This window comes from Salvia splendens, chromosome 11 (genome assembly GCF_004379255.2).
Source record: "Salvia splendens isolate huo1 chromosome 11, SspV2, whole genome shotgun sequence".
Taxonomy (NCBI): Eukaryota; Viridiplantae; Streptophyta; class Magnoliopsida; order Lamiales; family Lamiaceae; genus Salvia; species Salvia splendens.
The window spans coordinates 23,006,346-23,025,305 of NC_056042.1; the positions used below are offsets into that span (position 1 = coordinate 23,006,346).

At 37.7% G+C, this 18,960-nt stretch overlaps 1 protein-coding gene across 1 annotated transcript; it reads left to right on the forward strand.

Annotated features, from left to right (window-relative positions):
* The first annotated feature begins 13,412 nt into the window (after positions 1-13,412).
* On the forward strand, positions 13,413-18,956 carry LOC121754179 (26S proteasome non-ATPase regulatory subunit 13 homolog B-like). The gene is made up of 6 exons (XM_042149534.1): positions 13,413-13,754; positions 15,858-16,304; positions 17,006-17,086; positions 17,878-18,074; positions 18,178-18,277; positions 18,527-18,956. The coding sequence occupies exons 1-6, from the start codon at positions 13,605-13,607 to the stop codon at positions 18,710-18,712; spliced, it is 1,161 nt and encodes a 386-aa protein (XP_042005468.1). The 5' UTR covers positions 13,413-13,604; the 3' UTR covers positions 18,713-18,956.
* Positions 18,957-18,960: the final 4 nt, after the last annotated feature.

Genomic DNA, 18,960 nt, shown 5'->3' on the forward strand with positions numbered 1-18,960 from the left:
CTCATATTTTATTATAAAATTAATACATAAAAGTAGGACTTATGTTAAACTAACTTTTCCTCCCTTATTTTCCACTATATTTTTTAAAACTCATGCTAAGTCCAACGATGTTAATTAGGATAAAGGGAGTAATCACAACTTCCCACTGACATGCAATAGATCTGAAAAAAAAACAACAAACTAAACACACACAAGTAGATCTTGTACCAGAACTAAGAGATGAAAAGCAAAATAGGCAAGATGGCGAAACTAATACTCCTCCGACTCATAAAAACGTATGTATTTGAAATGACACGATAATTAATACATAATTGATAAAAGTAAGAGAGAAATTATGAAGGATAGTTGAAGTAATGTTAGTGGGACCCACATTATTACTAATGTTTAACGAGTTGTAATGGTGGGTTATAGTGGTATAAGTTGTAAATAAATAGATGTACAAGGGTAATGAGTTGGGGTCAACTTTCCATAAATAGAACGCCCATATTTTTACGGAACGGACGAAAATGGAAAGTAAACATATTTTAATGGGTCGGAGGGAGTAAATGTCTGCACAAAAACATATACTTATTCCATTATGCTAAAGTCGTTTCTATTTTATTCTCTCTTACTTTATGTTAACTGATTTTACATAAATTAGGTGCATAAAAGAATGAGTTTTGCTTTTGTCTCGTTTGTATAGTGTCGGCTTGGCGCTCCAATGGAGATTTATGATGCATAACTGCGTCCTTTGAGGCTCTTAGGCAAGTGATTAGGAAGGAGTCCAGCTCAATTGCAGCACTGTGATACTCTTTCTCACCAATTATCTCACCGACTCACCATGTGTAACCTAAAAAAACAAACTTTATCGTGCGAATTCATCCATTATTATTTAAAATAATGAAAACAAATCATTTTTTTTATATAATCTTAAATATGAGCGCAATTAAAAACCATAATAATTATCATTGTTACGAAAAATATACACCAATTCAAAGTAAATAAGGACCCATATTAAGACTCCAAAACCGATGTACCGTTAATGCATTAGTAACTCACCGCATTTAAGTTGGATCGTTGCGTTTCATATTTATAACTTGATCTGATTAATTAATTGAATATATATAAATCTTTAGGATTGTGTTAAATTATGAGTTAAAAATCAGATTTATTTTTGCCTAATGAAATCAATGGGGTGGATTATTTAATCATCTCACTCTCTCTAAATATCAACATGTTCAAGATTTAAACGTTGTAATAGCAATCATTTTGCAGTCATTTGGTTCTCATGGCTACCTCGTCGGACGTAAGGATAAGAGGGTTCGCATCATAAATCTTCTCCCGAAAAATTCCCAACCTTTGACGTTGCATTGTGCATCACACGATGACGATTTAGGGTTTCATAAAATTGTTGTAGGTCAAGATTATGAGTGGAAGTTCTGCCCTACTCTTTTTGGCACTACTTTATTCTTTTGTCATTTTTGGTGGGGTACGAAGCAAGCAACTTTTAATGTTTATAACCAACATGAATACAATCTTAGAAGGCACTTAAATGTGTTTGCAGTGAAGAGCGATGATATTTATTTGGCACACGATCAGTCTCAGTCATCTTTGAAGAAATATGTTTCGTGGTAGCTTTAATCAAATTGTATTATGGAGTATTATGTGAATAAAAAATAATGAGAATTTATGTGCAACATTACTAGTGATTAATTTGTATTCCAATTTACCGTTCATGCACTTTTGGATACGCCAATATTTATTTTCTTTGATGCGAATTTAAAATGGTCTATGGAATTCGAAGTGTTAAAATAAGTAGTACAATATTTTCTCATATAATTACTTTGCCTTTTTGATAAAGAAATGAAGAAGATTGAAAAAACGAATTCTTGAATAATGCAAGAGCAAATTTGGTTAAGACAAACCAAACTAAGTGCAAGTAACAAAGGAAATGACAAGATAAATCGAAAAGTCAATGAAGTTTTGTTGACGTGTATAAAGTAAAGTCAATGGAGTCAATGAAGTTTTGAGCTTGAAGCTTCAAGCTTATATTTTGAAATTGGAGGCAAGTTCAAGAGATTTGGAAATTGTGGTTAGCAGCGTGGGCTGCATGTGACATGGCAAAGCTGCCGGCGAGTGCAAGGCGGCTATCTGGTGGTCAAATGAATGGAATGGGAGGTGACATTGAAAGGGAGAATGATAAGGATCGTTTCATGCATTTTTTATGGGGTAAATTTGTGCGTTTTCGGGGAGCTAATATGTGTTTCCGAGTTCAGGCGCGTAGAATCTGCCAGGTCCAGGAAAAATATGCAAATAGACCAGGCCGACGCAAAAGTGGCAGAATTTGAAGTGAAATCCGCATGCCGCCAAACTGACATGGGAGAATCACGAGGACAGCGGTAGGAGTTGAAGTGGAGGAAAGGAACAGAATTCGAAGACACCCTTATTTAAGAGTACAAATGTCAAATCATGAAAGGCATACCCTAGGGATTTGGGCCTCAAGCATCCCTATATAAAGAGGTCAACATTGAAGAAAAGAGCAGCCTCGACAGATATCAAGCTCCATCCATTCTTAGCTCACTCTCCCGAAAGTTCACTTCACAATTCTGTTTAGTCTCTGCGTGCTTGGTGATGGGGTGAAGTTCCGTTCGCTGTGGTGGTGTTTACCGTTCGTTTTAGCTGTGTTCCACCGTCCCAAGTGGGTGAAGAAACAATCATTTACTTTCCATTTTGGATGATCTCTCGTTTTAAGTATTTGCTAGCTTTAACTTCGTATTTTGTGGATCTCGACATTGGATCTTTTGTTTTGAACCCATATCTGAATCCATGGATGTTTTTGATTTGGATCTCTTGGAGTTGATGTTGGATTTTTACTGTTTTGGATGCGTTTAGCATTTGTTGGTTGTTTGGAGTTGGAATCGGTTGGATTCAAGTTAGAATTGTGGATCTGAGTCGAGGAGGATGGGTCTGAACGTGGAGATGTTAGGATCTGGTTGATCCGTGTTGAATTTAAGTTTGAGTTCGTGGATCTGATATGCTCTGTTCCGAATCTGCATGGTTTTTGCTTGTTACTGTTCGTTTTCAATTCCACTAGGTCAAGTAGATTAGATCTGGTAGTGTCGTGCTTGATTTTTATGCTTATGTCTGTTCCGAGGTTTGATCTGTTCTATGTTTTGTTTGATGCTCTGCTCTACTCTGTTTTTTCATTGATTTCGCAAAGAAGATGAAGTTTGTTGGTAGTTAGGATCCGATCTGCATCTAGCGTTGTTCTATTCTGCTTTTCGCAGCTTTTCCGATCACTAGGTTAGTTAGAGAAACTGGTCCCCACTTGCCTTTGCATCTTGTTTGGCTATTTTGGGAAAAGTTCGAAATGATCGTTTTATTGCAGGTGCTTTCTGTTGCTAGTTTAGATTGAAGTTTTTTGCTCATGTTTAATGTTCATGCATACGTACTTTCTCATCCGCTAGGTCAGTTAGATAGGTAGTCTTTCAATTTCTGCCAAGTCTAGGAGTTTTAACCCACATGCGTTACATGGCAGCAGCGAAAAACCTTTTCCAAAATGTCTAAAACGCATTTGTAACACATTCTTCCTTGTGGGATCGATCCTTGCTTCCCTATACTAGCCAATAGTATAAGTGGGTTAAGGTTTTGATAGCAGTTCTGAAAGTGCACACAACGACACTCGAATAGGTTTAGAATCTGCTAGACCCGTTGGTTTAGTGAATTTCCTATACCTGTTTGCCTGCTTTACATTAAAGTGTGCACACGTAGAATTATTTATTCAGTCAGATACTCGCTCATCAGAGAAATATGGCATGAGAGAAGGTGAGAGAGAGAGATACTCCTTTATTTTTTCAATTTCCCTTTCAAAAATTCCGTTCCCTTTTCTTTATCCCTTTTTATAATTTTCTATTTCTTTCTATTTTTATTTTCTAATCTATCTAATTTATACAATTAAGTATATATATTTATATAGGGAGATGATCAAAGTATAATTAATATTAAGTGCATAACTAGAGAATAAATTTCAGCCATTAGATCAAAACGATCTAGTTTACTATATCGGAGTTTTAGCTCACAATATGAATTTGAAAACAAGAAGTGAACCAAAACACTATTATAGTGAAGTATTTACTCCGTGAAGGATTTAGTTGACTGTAATGGCATTTAGGTTCACTCCTTCGTGTAGTGAACTAAATCGCTCTTATAGTGAACTAAATTTGTGTTCTTTGGTTATGCATTTAAGTAGTGATTTCCCTTGATCACCAAAAACTTGATGCACTATTTATTAGCACTAAAAATATCTGCAAGCATACATGGCAGATCTAGTGTAGCTAAAGGTCAGTACCGGGATATTGAACACAAGGAATAAGATTGCAACTGACTACCATATACTAAGCAGCATATACTATATAGAGACATGGGATTTTTGGGTTTGATTTATAAAGCTAGACTGAAATAAATAAACAAATAACAGAAAGCGTAAAAACATATGATACAAAACAGGCGAATGAATGTTGAATTTTCAGATCCAAAACACAATCGACTTCCTTGAATTATGGTCTCTAGAGTTATTAAGTTAGTCACTTAACTAGATTAAACCCCCTCCCGAGGTGAGAAATCCGTAGATTAGATGTTGAAATCGAAGTCTCCTTTGAATCTCTAACATCTAACTCCCAAAAGATCGTTAAGACCAATGACCTCACGAGAACCGTCAACTCTCCCGAGTTCTATTGAATTAAAGTGTGAATGATGAGGCTCGTTTCACGCATGTTTTCTATCTTAAAACTACATCAAATTCTGTGAACTAATGTCTAAATTTGAGCCAGGTGTGTATGAAAGTCCGCCATTTTTTAGAAAATAAGTTGATCAATTGGGCGGACGGATGGATAAAGAAACGAAGCTGAAAACCTGCGTGATTGAGCTGATCAAGCCAAAATTTACTAGAGCCAGCAGCAGTTTTCCACACAAGAAGAATGAGCTGATGACCCCACCAAAAGCCAAAGGGCAGGAACGACAATTCGAGAGGATGATACCCTAGGAATCAGAGCCCTACGCCTCTACAAATAGAAAGCCCAGAGCGAGTAGATGGAGGTTCTCTTTTCCACAGATTCACATGAAGAAACATCTTAGGAATTCAGCTCTCTCTGGAGCTGAAGTGGAAGCTGTTTTACTTCGTTTTACGATCCCAATCACACACACACTTGGTTCCCATCTTAGTCTAGTTTAGTGGCAGTCTCGGGTCTTAGCTTTACTTTTGCTTTGTAATTCAGCTTCGAGAAGAAGCGATGAATCAATTTTCTGCTTTCTTAGTTATTTCCAGTTCATGTTTTGTTGCTACTGATGATCTTCTCACCTAATAATTTCAGTATTATGATTTCATTTTCATCGTTGGTATTTTCTCTTGTTATGCATGATCACTTAGATTTGTTTCTGACTTCTCTCTTGCGATGTTGATGCATAATTCCATTCAATTGTCTTGTTGCTGTTTAGAACTGAGTTCGATTCATGTTTGTTCGACTGCTAGGAAGGAAATTATGGTTGAAATGTTTTAGGATGTTTAGATCTGATAGATTAAGACGAAGTTTTGCATGATCATGGGTTAGTCTTTTATTTACGTGAATGAGGTTTAATTCTAAGGAGCAGATTTCAATTTATAAGTTGTTATGACGTTTCTTGCTCGTAATTGTTCAGATCTGCTTTTACTCTGTTTTCATGTTGATTCTGTGAAGAAGTTGAAGACGTTAGGAAAGTGTTATTTTATCGTACGTTTTGCAGGAGACTGACAGTCATTGCTTTATTCTGTTTGTCCATTTCAGGAAATGATAGGATGAGTTGATCAAGTAGATTTATTTCTTCTAACAAGTGGATCAATTTAGTTTGGTTAGTTTAGTCTTTCAAGTCAAATGTCCCAACTTAACCCACCGTAGTGAAGCGTGGCAGCAGCCAACCCCAACGTGTCCGCAAACAATGTTAAACACATCATCTCTGTGGGATTGATCCTTACTTCCCTGTACTAGTTAATAGTATTGTGGGTTTTGAAAGCGCTTCGAGCTCTCCCTCAAGTTGAGTCTGAATTAAGTTGACCAGTCTGAATTTCCACTAGATCCACTCACCCGCATCTGCAGGAAGAAAGCATACGCTTGGCCAGTCGGATCACTTTGACAGCTTGACTTGAGCAATCCAGAACGACAAATAAAAGCAAGTGAAGAATGACGCGCTCTTTCAGTGAATTATCCATTTCCCAAGTCAACTATTTCGTCTCCCGAGTACTCTAATCAACTCTAACATGTATTTAAGAGGTATCTAATCAATTGAATATAGAAGGAACAAGGATAAATCAAATAACCACATGAGCTAACAAGGAAAAACAATTGAATACCTTCACCAAAAATTCCACAATTGATGTTTACTACTCATAGACAAGTAAAAAGAACAAATAAAAGTACATCACTTGAAAGAAATTGATAAAACCTAAGGTTGAATCTTCAATCTTCTTTTTCCTGGATCTGCAGAGCTCCGCTCCAATGGAAGATGATGAATTATGTGTGGAATATGAGATGAAAGCAGGTGTAGAGAGAGAGAAGGATTGGAGGCTCTGAGATAAAGATTATGAATTAGGTTAAGATGTATTTATAGGTTGGAAAAAGGTTTATTTTTGATAATTTTCGTGGCCTTCAAGGAATGGGAGAGATTTGGGCAATTATTTTCTTCCCTAAATTTTCGCCTAAATTTCAGCCAGCTTTGACTGCACTGCGCAATGTTCGTAGAATGATCATAACTTTCTCCACAGAACTTCGATTGAGACATCCAAGATATCCATGCGAAACTATTTCGAAGAAGAAGAGAATAGTATGCAATAATCACTAATTGGATTTCAAAACTTCTGGGAAACTCGGCTTGAACTGAGGCTGCTGCACCTTGGCCTTTTTGCACTTTTTTCTATCTTTTTCTATCATTTATCAACAAATACGTCAAAAATACCAAATGTATAAAATATCCTATTTAAGAACATAATTTGCATGATTGACAGTTAAAACAAGTCAAATATAGTCCTTAAAAACATGCAAAATCTGTGTTTGTCAATCACTACTCTATTTATACATATATATACACATAGTCTGATTATATGCAAATCTACTACTTATTGCAGAATCGCAGAACTAGACCAAATGAGGGTTTTTAAATCTAGTTTTTATGGATAAGATGCGTAAATGTATAAATTTTTTTCACCTACATCACGAGCCTATTTTACTTCAGCCCTGGGCAAACAAGTCATAAAATATTATGAGGATTTAACTTTATTCCAGAATATATTACTTCATTCCAATAAGTTTGTACTTCATTCCAGTACATACAGGTTGTTTCGCGGACGGAGATGTCAAGACCATCCCGCCGACGCTGTGATAGTCCAGAAATTCCAGCTATGACAACAAAATGAAGTGATAGCCTAATTAAATGGTGTAATAAGCACATTGAATAATCTAATAAACTATTTGAATGAATTATGTGTAGAGACATTTAAGTCCTACTGGAATGAAGTTAATACTTTGTCCAATGAAGTAATAAGGTTTTTGAGTGAAGTAATAAACCTACTGGAAAGAATTGTATATTTTATAGTGAATAAAGTAAAAACCCAGTTCAATGAGTTCGAATGAAGCTTGTCTTGAATCATTTCAAAACCTTTTGGAAGTAAGTAAAAACATATTGTGGTTTCAAGGTATTACGTATCGGAATGAAGTAATAAACCTACTCCAATGAAGTAAAATAGGCTTGTAATGAAGACCAAAATAATTGCGCATCTCATAAAAAAACTAGATCTAATGACCCTAAATCTTATTTTTATTTTTATTTTTATTTTTATTTTTATTTTCTACTTTATAATTTTGGGGCACTAAAATAGGGACAATATGATGGGGTTGGCCGCGCAAGCTCAAATAAATCAGAGAACTAGATCTATTTAGCAGATTATTTTGACAAGAACTATTCACATAATTATCACATGTATCATGCTCTACACTTGAATTAAAACATGTTTTTATTAATTGAAACCTAAACATGTTTTCTACGGAGAGGAAATTATACCTTCTTTATTTTCTAAAGAATCGAAGATGGCTTGCTACTTCTCTAAGGATGAGCTTCAATACTTTACCACAAATCTTCTAACTGGTTCCCGAACTGTATTTCGATATCAGGGTGGGTTGATCTTATCAAAATACTACTCCCTCCATCCCGGCTAAGATGACACATTTCTTAGTCGGCACGAGATTGTAGGAGTTGTTAGTTAATGTGTTTAATTGGAGAGAGAAAATGTGGGTGTAAGTATTAAATGGAGAGAGAAAGAGAGTTGAATATTTAATTGGAGAATGAAAAAGATGGCCGGGTCTTTAATTGGAGAGAGAAAGTTACCAAAAATAGAAATGTGTCATCTTGGTTGGGATAAACTAAAAAGGAAAGTGTGTCATCTTAAGTGGGACGGAGGGAGTAGGACTTAATTAAAGAAGACAGAACTCCCACACAACGTAGGAGAAGAAAATTTCGAATATAAATACTCCACTTTTCATCTCATTTTATTCACCCCTTCACATATTTCTTTCTATTTTTTCCACTCTCTACTCGAAACGAATCCCGATGACGATGACAAGCTTACAGGTGCTTTAGAGAGGCCATGTTGATATACGGTATGCGGTATTACCAACATATATTGCAACAAAAACGAGAACAACGGGAAGAATAGGTACCTAGGCCAATCCTCCACCGAGGGTCGGTCTTCCGAAAGCATGACGTAACAGTCAAACAACTAGTCGCTGACTACTTTCCATCGAACCACCGTGGGGCCTAACTATTTTTCACCGGTGTTGTCTTTTAGTATACAACACAGACACATTGGAGGGATGTGATGAATACTTCTAGCAACATCCCAATGCCAGCGGCAGATCCAGACTGTCGATGCTGCAGAAGTGCACGACTGCAATAGTGATGCACTTTTTATTATCACTAAATAAACCTGCAAGAATACAAAGTAGATCTAGTATAACTAATGGTTAATAATGGATATCGAACACATGGATTACAAATTGGCTATCCGCTACTAAGCTTTACTCACTATTTGGAAACACATTTGATTTTGGTTTTGAAAAATGGTTTTGAAAATTATAAACTTGTAAAATAAAGTAAGCAAATAAACAATTACAGATAAATAAAACACAGAGAAATAACAGATGAGATAAAGGAATTCCAGGGATGTGCTTTCACAGCTTTGGTTTATGTAAGTTCCAACTACAATACCCTAGAATAGTTCATACTTTACTAGAACGAGTCACATAAATATTGCCCATGCGGCACAAAATAGATCACATACACTAGGGTCGTCAATCCTAGATTTGTAACTCTCAAAAGCACTTAAGACTCCTATAGTTCTTGCTCTCAATTAAAAGTACCATTTTAAGAGGAATTAATTGTAGCGTCAACTATGCTCTTCTAACATGCAAGCCTCCTCTCACGATTATGTTGCAAGTCAATAGATCATCACAGAATGTGTCACTCAAACATGAAGCATTATCCCACACTTAGAATTGAAGCAAGTAATGAACAAAACGGATATTAAATAAATAGGAACTTTATAAACCAAAGTCGTTACTACCACATCCCTAGAATTCTATGAATTTAGCTACTCATAATGAAATACACTAAACTCATAGTTTGTAGGGAAAACATAGAAACATAAGTACTAAGATAATAAAACCCAAAGGTTGAATCTCGTAGCCTTGATCTCCTCTTGATTCCACACTTCAAACTCCTAAAACAATGATGAACAGTGGAAGGAACTCTCATATATTATGCTCTGGTGTAGAATGCAGTAAAAGGTTCATTTGATGAAGCTTTAGGGGGTATTTATAACCTTCAAGTCGTGTACATGATATGATAAATCTTCAGCATAGTATGGTAAGTCTTGGAGAGGAAATAGGACAATTTCTGTGTGCCGCGTTTTCCCAGCGGGCTGCTACACAATGTTCAGCGGTCGTTGGTCAGGGTTTCGTAGCTTCTGGATCTAAATTAGTCGTCGCTGCGTACACTCCAGCGGTAGCTGGGCGTGTTCTTCTTTTCTCCTCAAATTTCCTAAGTGGACCACTACATGGGCAACGGTCTATGGTGGCCAGCGTCGCTGTGTAAAGTCCAGAGGACTGGCTAGACTTCCAACTTCAATTTTTTAATATATTTTTAGGCTCTATTTTGCACATTTCTCATAGAACACGTCAAAATACCAAAATAGATCAAATATGCAAATAATGGACATGTAATGCAACTTTGACACTCAAAACGGACCACATATTGGCCTTAAAAACAGTGCAAAATCCAAGCGTATCAATTAGGAAGTAGCTAATGGAGGCACGATCTATTAAATGAGTATCTCAACGTTGCTGACACAACTGGGCGCGAGTGTCTTCAGCCTGGGAGTTTTGGAGGCTTTTGACAACACATATTTGCGAATATCGAACGCTGCCGATTGTCAATTCTTGCTGAATTCGCACGAGAGGGCTCACAGATTTCTGGTTATGCTGGGAAGCATAGATTGTATGTACCGGGCGTCAAAGAATTGTCCGACCACGTAGAGAAGCCAGTACACGAGTGGGTACAAAGGCACACACCCCACGCTGGTTCTCTAATCTGTAGATGACCAACGACTCTAGATATGTCATGCTTACTTCGGCGTGTCCGAGTCAACCAACGACATCAACGTCTTGAACTCAACGTCTCTCTTTAACGAATTTGTCGTGGTAAAGGCCCGGCCATCAACTTCACTGTCAACGGTCGGTTGTATCGTATAGGGTACTACCTTGTTAATGGCATATACCCGAGATGACTCGTATTTTTGAAGTCTATCCTTGCCCAACGGATGAGAGGAGAGTTTTATTTACTCAAAGGCAAGAGGATGTCGAGCGGACATTTAGTATGTTGCAATCATGTTGGGTTATAGTTGAAGCCATGACGCTCTTCTTCTACAAATCTTGTATCGCTGAAGTCATGTATGTATGCATCATCATGCATAACATGATAGTTGAGGATGAAGGTGAAGGAGTTACCAATTGGGGCGAGGAGGACGTTGTACATAGCTCCGGTGTAGCCCATGCGCCCCAAAATCAGGGTTGCCGGCCGACTTCAATGAGGTTCTTCGTGTACAGACTATAATGCGCGAGGAACAAACCCATGATAAACTCCAACGCGATATGATTGAGAAATTTGGTCACATCACAGTTGAAGCATATTTGTACTTTTTTATAGTTTATTTCTCGTTGTACTTGTTCGACATTTTAATATCACAAAGATTTTCACATTGTTTTTTTTAAATCTATGTTATTTTACTATTCTACTTTATTGATAATACAAAAAAAAATAAAAAATGAAAATGGTGGTGAAAATGAGAATGGGCAAAATTTATGAGCAAAATTTAAGGGTTGTGAGTGCTATTAAATCCCTGGGCTTGTTTAAGGGTATCCACAATAGGGGCGGCGCGCTGCCCGCCCCGGAGTTACCGCAGCCGCGATGATCCATAGTGCAGGAAACGTCCGCCCCGGCGTGGACGGATGGGAGGGGGCGGAAGGGCCATTGCCGACTACTCGGCGAGGACGCGGCGGGTGGGGAAAGCGTGGCCATAGGCACGGCGAACTACTGTGCAGCGATGGCGCCGCAGCGGTGGAATTTTTTTTTTATTTTTTTTAAAATTTATTTTAATTGCCTATAAATACACCTCAATCTCCTCATTGTTTTCACACCATTCCAACTCTTTACCTACTTTGTCTCTCTAAAATTTGTGGATCCCATTGCTATTAACAAATGGATGATTTGTGGAATGAAGCGTGAGATTCTCTGATTCAAGAGGTGCAGAGGGAAGCCGGCGAGGAGGATGCGGCGGCGGCGGCGACACTTCCTCGTGCGATTCATCATCGTCGGACAATCCCACGAGACCATACCGGAGCGCACCAGCGGCTGATGGCATACTACTTTGGCGATAACCCCCACTACCCACCAGAGATTTTCCATCGGTATTTCAGAATGTTGCAACAGCTCTTCACCCATATAGCGACGACATTGGCAGCGCGGTACAAGTGCTTCACCCTCCGGAGTGATTGCACTGGCCGGATCAGGCTGTCTACTTTTTAGAAATGGAGTGATTGCACTTGCCTATGCCAGACCTGCTGATATGTTCGACGAATACCTACAGATGGGTGAGACGACTAGCCTAGAGGTGCTCCGGCAGTTTTGTAAGGGCATCCGAGAAATCTTTGGTCCGGAGTTTCTACGAAAGCCAACCTCTGATGAGTGCAGAGACTGCTAGATATGCACGGTTCAGTGCACAGTTTCTCAGGGATGATAGGCAGCATTGATTGCATGCACTGGGAGTGGAAAAACTGCCCGGTGGCGTGGAAAGGCCAGTTCACTACTGGTTTCAAAAGCAAACATCCATCGATGATTCTGGAAGCCGTTGCTGACTACCGTTTGCGGATCTGGCATGCGTATTTCGGTGTTACAGGTTCGAACAACGACATCAATGTTCTGCAGACATCGCCTCTCTTCAATGATGAGTACCGGGGGGAGGGTCCAGAAATCAGATTCGTAGCCAACAACATGCAGTACCGTAGGGGATACTATTTGGCAGATGGGATATACCCTCGTTGGCCCGTATTCGCCAAGACAGTTCGCCAACCGGTTGGAGCGAAGAAACAATATTTTGCGCGAAAACAAGAGGCTGCTAGGAAGGATGTTGAGCGAGCTTTTGGTGTGCTCCAAGCGCGATGGGCCATTATACGGTGCCCGGTACGAGTTTGGCACAAAGATGATGTCGCGAATATTATGTTAGTATGTATCATATTGCACAATATGATAATAGAAGATGAAGGATTTGCTGCAGAGCGCTGGACACCGGAAGATGGTGCAAGTACAAGTCACGGTGTTGCCTCCGCGCCGATACAGATGGGTATACCACGTAGTAATGAATACCTGCTCCAACGTTTCACTGATATGCGTAGGAGCACAGTACATACCCAACTCCAGGCCGATTTGATTGAAGAGGTCTGGCACGCAGGGGAGGGGGCGTAGCGTGAAGAACATATGTGATTTTCCATAAATGAAATTTTCGTTGTATAATTTTCCCCTTACTTTAATACGACGAAAATTTAGTTTTCAGTTTTAATTTATTTAATTATTCATTTTTTTCTAATTATGTATAGTCCGATAATTTATATCTTCATTGAATTAAATTATACAAAGAATAAAATAAAGTGGAATGTGGCCAAAAAAAATGTCTACTATTGCTGTGGAAACTTTTTTCTGTGGCTGTGGACAAATCAGAAATGGCTGATGACAGAAAAGAAAGTGGCTTGTCCAAAGAAGTGTCTTCCCAATTGTGATTCTGTGATAGCCTAGCCCAGAATAGCAGTCTACTCAAATTCAACCCAATTATAATTCGTTTCTTTGGGAAAAAGAAAGAGAAAAATAAAAAAAAACTCAGGAACATTTAAATTTCCATATAAATCTCCAATCCTTCATTTTCTCTTTGACTTTCTAGAATTTGATACCGGCGAAGCACCACTGTCTCGTGTAGATTGGACGGCGGAAACAATTCGATGGCGGCTTTGCAGTATTTGGAATCCCTGCGTAATGCACACCCTGAGCTGGGCGAGTGGTACACCACGCTTTCAGATCTGTACCAGAGGAAGCTCTGGCACCAGCTCACGCTCAAGCTCGAGCAATTCGTCACGCTCGCCGTGTTTCAGGTGCCGGAGCACTTACCTGCATGCGAATTCAGCTTTGTTAATCAACAACTGTTGCTGTTTTTTTCGTTTAATTGTGTTATTGGGTGTTTGTTTTGTGTTGGTTTTGGTTTCTGTTTTGTTCCGCTTAATAAAATAGTGAATCGTACCTTTTGCTTTGCGTTGAAGAAATTGTGTTGAGTTTTGGGATATTGGGATGGGGTTTTGGTGTTAGGGTTTTTGAGGGGATCGAAAATTTACCATGTGTTGAATTTTCACTCACCTTCTTTCATGTCAAATAATCTGAAGTTTTCTAGAAATAACCCAGGGAAATGGACCTAATATTAAGGTTACGTATGGGAATGCTTTGGTATTCATCTATATTAGCTTAGTGCCTCTACATTTTGGAAATTTCCAAGGAAAGTCCTAGACTTGCTTCAGTTGATATAGTTGAAGTAATTACTACTCCTAATATATTATGTACTTATTTAAAATACTCAATTGGCAAATACTACTACTCATGTCCACGAAAAATAATCTTAGTAGTGGATGACATGAGTTTTCATGCAAAATTGGTAAAGTAAGAGATATAAAGAGAAAAAGTGATTGATGTGTTGCTAGTGGAAATGGAACCAACTTCATTAGATAGAGATATTTACCATAAATGGATAGTCTACTTTGGTGCACGAACCAAAATGGAACACATGACTGATTTTCGTGGACGAAAGTAGTATTTGTTAATTGACTTATCATTTCCAACTTAGAGATGCCCTGTTGGACAGGGTCTTTGCCCATGCTTACTGATTTGGAAACAATTCAAATACATTCTATCAAGTTTCAAGGGTTCTATGTATAAATTACCAAGAAATCCTTCCATGTGTTTCTTGTGTGTCTACTGCTTTGCATGCTATTTCATTACCCAAGGATGATGGAGTGCTGATACTGCCAAGAGCTCTAGAAGGAAACTGCATACCTTCTTGCTGACTCTGTTCACTTAGTACCGAATTAGTTATACAGTAGAGGTGATTTTACAAAGTACTGCAAGTGCACTGTGCTTATGATGTGGGAAAAAAATATTCTTATGAGTGGTAGTCAGGTGGAATTGTTGCTTGTGTTGTCAATCATCTTTGAATAAAAATATTAGGAGTACTATATTTTGAAAGTTGGAACGTTTTATATTACTTGCCCAAATCCCGACTCTCTTCATTTATGTGATTGTGTCTCTCTCTTGCAAAGGTATAGTTTGATAATACAATTGTACGATAAAGGTTTTCCGACGTATGGCATGTGCTAGAAAATTTGATGATGAACATGAAATGTATATGCATGTAGTTATGTTCATGCATGTACAACTAATTCCTGAAAGAATCAAATTGATCAAAATGTTTTAAAGTCGAACAATTCTTAATTCAGTGGGAACCCATTTGCTATTTCTATGATTATCTATTTGGATACAAATTTCTACTTTTTGGTTTTTCTGTAATATATAACAACATTTACAAGACATTATATTTATTTATATAATTTTGACACTTGTTTAGCATTATTGTATTGTGTGGTGGTGTACTGGTGTATGTGGCTAAACATTTTGTATAATTGCATTGATAAATTGTTCAGGACCATTCTTTACGTATATATGTCATACTAATGGCATGCATAAAAGGTAGTCAATAGTCCCACACTGTATGGATTTTTTTCCTGCGGTAATCAAGATTAAAAAGGAGAAGTAAACTATGTTCAAATGAGCATTTAGTTATCCCGACCCAAGCATCAAGTTATGTGATGTCTGTGTCTTTGTATTCCGTCTGTCCTCTTTGCCTTAGTTAATATGAATGAAAAGTTCACTGGTAATAGGAATCATATCTGGAAGGGATATATTAGAGTTACCTCAGTGTCAGAAGTACTTTATTCATTTTGCTTAGGCATCTATGCTACCGACTGTATCTTCTTTTTTCCTACTTCCTGCTGGTGCTCGGATTTACCTTTATTTGACTGGATAACTGTTCATTCATCTCTTCAAAATTCTTAGTTTGCTTTGATTATTTTTTTCAACTTCTTTTCTGAAATTCCTGTCGTATCTCTAAGTGATTTATATCTAACCCTTTTCTTTCTTTTGCCCAAATTCAGGCTGGGGATTCCCTAATCCAATTGTACCAAAACTTTATAACTGATTTTGAGACAAAGATCAATCTACTCAAGCTTGCCCATTTTGCTGTCATAGTTTCTCGCCAGTATTCAGGGAAAGATGCTGCTATATCATATCTCGAAGGAGTGATAGAGAAGCTCCTAACTACCAGTAAAGTACGGATAGAGGAGTCGATACTTTATATCAATATGCAGATTGGTTTATTTAAGCTTGAGCAGGGAGACCAAAAAGAATGCAAGAAACTCTTAGAAGAGGGAAAGAACACACTTGACAGTATGACTGATATTGATCCATCTGTTTATGCTAGCTACTATTGGATCTCATCACAATATCATAAAGCCCGTCAAGAATTTGCTGAGTTCTACAGAAGTGCTCTTCTTTATTTAGCTTACACGTCAGTAGAGACTTTGTCAGAGTCATTTAAGCTGGTACGTTATTGTTTATTATGTTGGTGCTTGATTCATAACATTTTCTGACATGCAAAACTCGGGCATTATGCTAGGTGGTTGTACAATTCCCGTCAACACAGAAGCCCAAAACTTCCATATTAATGCAATGGATGTTGTGGACTATCAACAATTGTTCATAGTGATTTTACTTTTATTGAGTTTTGATTTTGGTAGCCTGGCTATACTCTCAGGATATTCACAGTGAACCTTAAATGATAGGAGTATCAAACAATCACTTGTTTCACATTATCACATAGATGAGCTGGTATTGTATTATGCTTACATAGTTACTGGAAAATGATAAAAGAATAAAAGTGACACTTTTCACGAGATGCATTGATCTTTCTTTAACTAGTGCAATTCCTCTCATGCTTTTGTGGTCCTTTCTGTTATGGAAATGCCTTGCTCTGTAAGTAGACAGTCACTAGTTTTACATAGACTAGGCTGGTATGTTGTTATGCTTACATAGTTGCTGAGAGTTCACTTGGACCTTCATTTTTACATTCATATAGTATTTAACAGACTGTGATAATCAATAAAATGCATTTCACAGTTTGTCAATCATAATTAGAATCACATGGAAATGCATGCATTTTCTGGTGCTCTAATAGTATGCTTCTTGGATGTTTCCACTAATGATGCCATTACTGTTGTACTAACTGTCTTGTTTTGTTTTTTAGGATTTGGCATTTGACTTATCTCTATCAGCCTTGTTGGGGGAGAACATCTACAACTTCGGTGAACTTCTTGCTCATCCAATTGTAAGTAATTTGTCAGTGCTGGTTCTGTGCTCTTGGACAAAGCTTAATTTTTCTGAACATTAGAGAGGACATGGTGTGTGCATCTATTTATAAATAGAAGTCAGTCTACCTTATAAATACATACATCTTGAATTCTTAGACAATTTCGTGTATATCTAACCTACCAGTCTAATTATTTGCTGCTAGGATGTATCCGAATACGCCTACTGATATTGTTGTGAGTAATTATATGAAGTAACATTGGGTAGTTAAAAAAGTTTTTGTTGATCCTTGTTCACTCCTTATTTTGCATATTTTACTTCTAGCATAGAAAATGCTCTTATTAAACTGTGTTTTTTCTGAAAGAATGACTTTAAGGTAGATAACTAGCTGGAGAATTCTGCTTTATAAAGCTGAAGCAATTTATGATATATCTTTCGGTTGATGTTTGATTGTTTCCACTGAATTATATCTTAGATGGAGTACCATGCCTAAGCAGTCTAAATAATCTTCAATTGCACACACAGACGCACTACAATGATTATGTGCACTTCCTTCATGCTTTGTTATATATGATGACATTGGAAAGTTTTCTAGTTGAGTTGCACCTGATTTGGGGGCTTTATTTGCATTTAAATGAGGAAATTCGAAAGGAGAGATCATGAGATGTTATCTGATTCAATTATGTTCCAAAATACAACCCTCATGTTAATGACAAGACTGGAAAGATCTGAGTATGTACCATTTTATCATTCCTTTGCTGGACACTTGGTTATAAGCTGATATTCTTTCCACTTCCGCAATTTCTGCAGATAAAAAGTCTTATGGGGACTAAAGTTGAGTGGCTTTACTATATTCTCGAAGCATTTAACTCAGGTGATTTAGTGCGCTATCAAGAACTATGCCGTGTACATGGAGCTGCTCTGAGCAGCCAACCAGCACTAGTCCAGAATGAGAAAAAGCTTCTTGAGAAAATCAACATTCTCTGCTTGATGGAGATCATATTCAGGTGATTTTCTTTTGCTTGTGTATACGCCAAAGATTGCTGGTGATAATGAGTTTACCTTGCATCATCTTTTATCCTCTGGTATTAAAGAAACCACTACTTGCAGCCGACCAGCAGAAGATAGAACCATTCCGTTGGTTATTATTGCTGAACGAACAAAACTAACAGTTGCAGATGTGGAGTACCTTCTTATGAAGAGCCTTTCAGTAAGTGGATTCAGATATTTTTTTATTTCTTATGGTGAACTTCCGTGATGTGATCAAGAGTAGAATACAAATTTTCAGTTGACAAAATATTGCTGGAGTATATGAATTTCCCCGGAGTTGGATAGAGTAATTGTCTTGTACTATCACCCAGAGCGCCAAACTTTGGTTGTGAATGTCACATCCGAAATCAGGACGTTTAGTTTATCATCTTGGGGTCTAGAAAGAGTAACTTGTTTAATCTCATTGCAGGTGCATCTGATCGAAGGAATTATCGACCAAGTAGAGGGAACAGTTTATGTGTCTTGGGTTCAACCCAGAGTTTTAGGGATCCATCAAATCAGGTCGTTGCGTGACCGGCTGGACAACTGGGTGGACAAAGTACACACCGCTCTGTTATCTGTCGAGGCTGAGACGCCTGATCTAGTTGCAGCATGATCTTCTTAGCTCTCATTCCTTTGATTTCTTCTCTGACAATGTTTTCAGAAGGCCAAATCGGTTACTTCCACCGGGAACAAATCAGTTGTTGGCCGCTCCGTTTGGTTCTCGTGCAATGCCTGTATTTTCTTTTTCCCTTTTTGAGACGGACCTCTTTATGACTGAATATCTATTTCCATGCCAAAATATCATACTTGTAATTCTCATTTTAATATTTAAAAATCTCTTCTATTGAACATGATTATTTA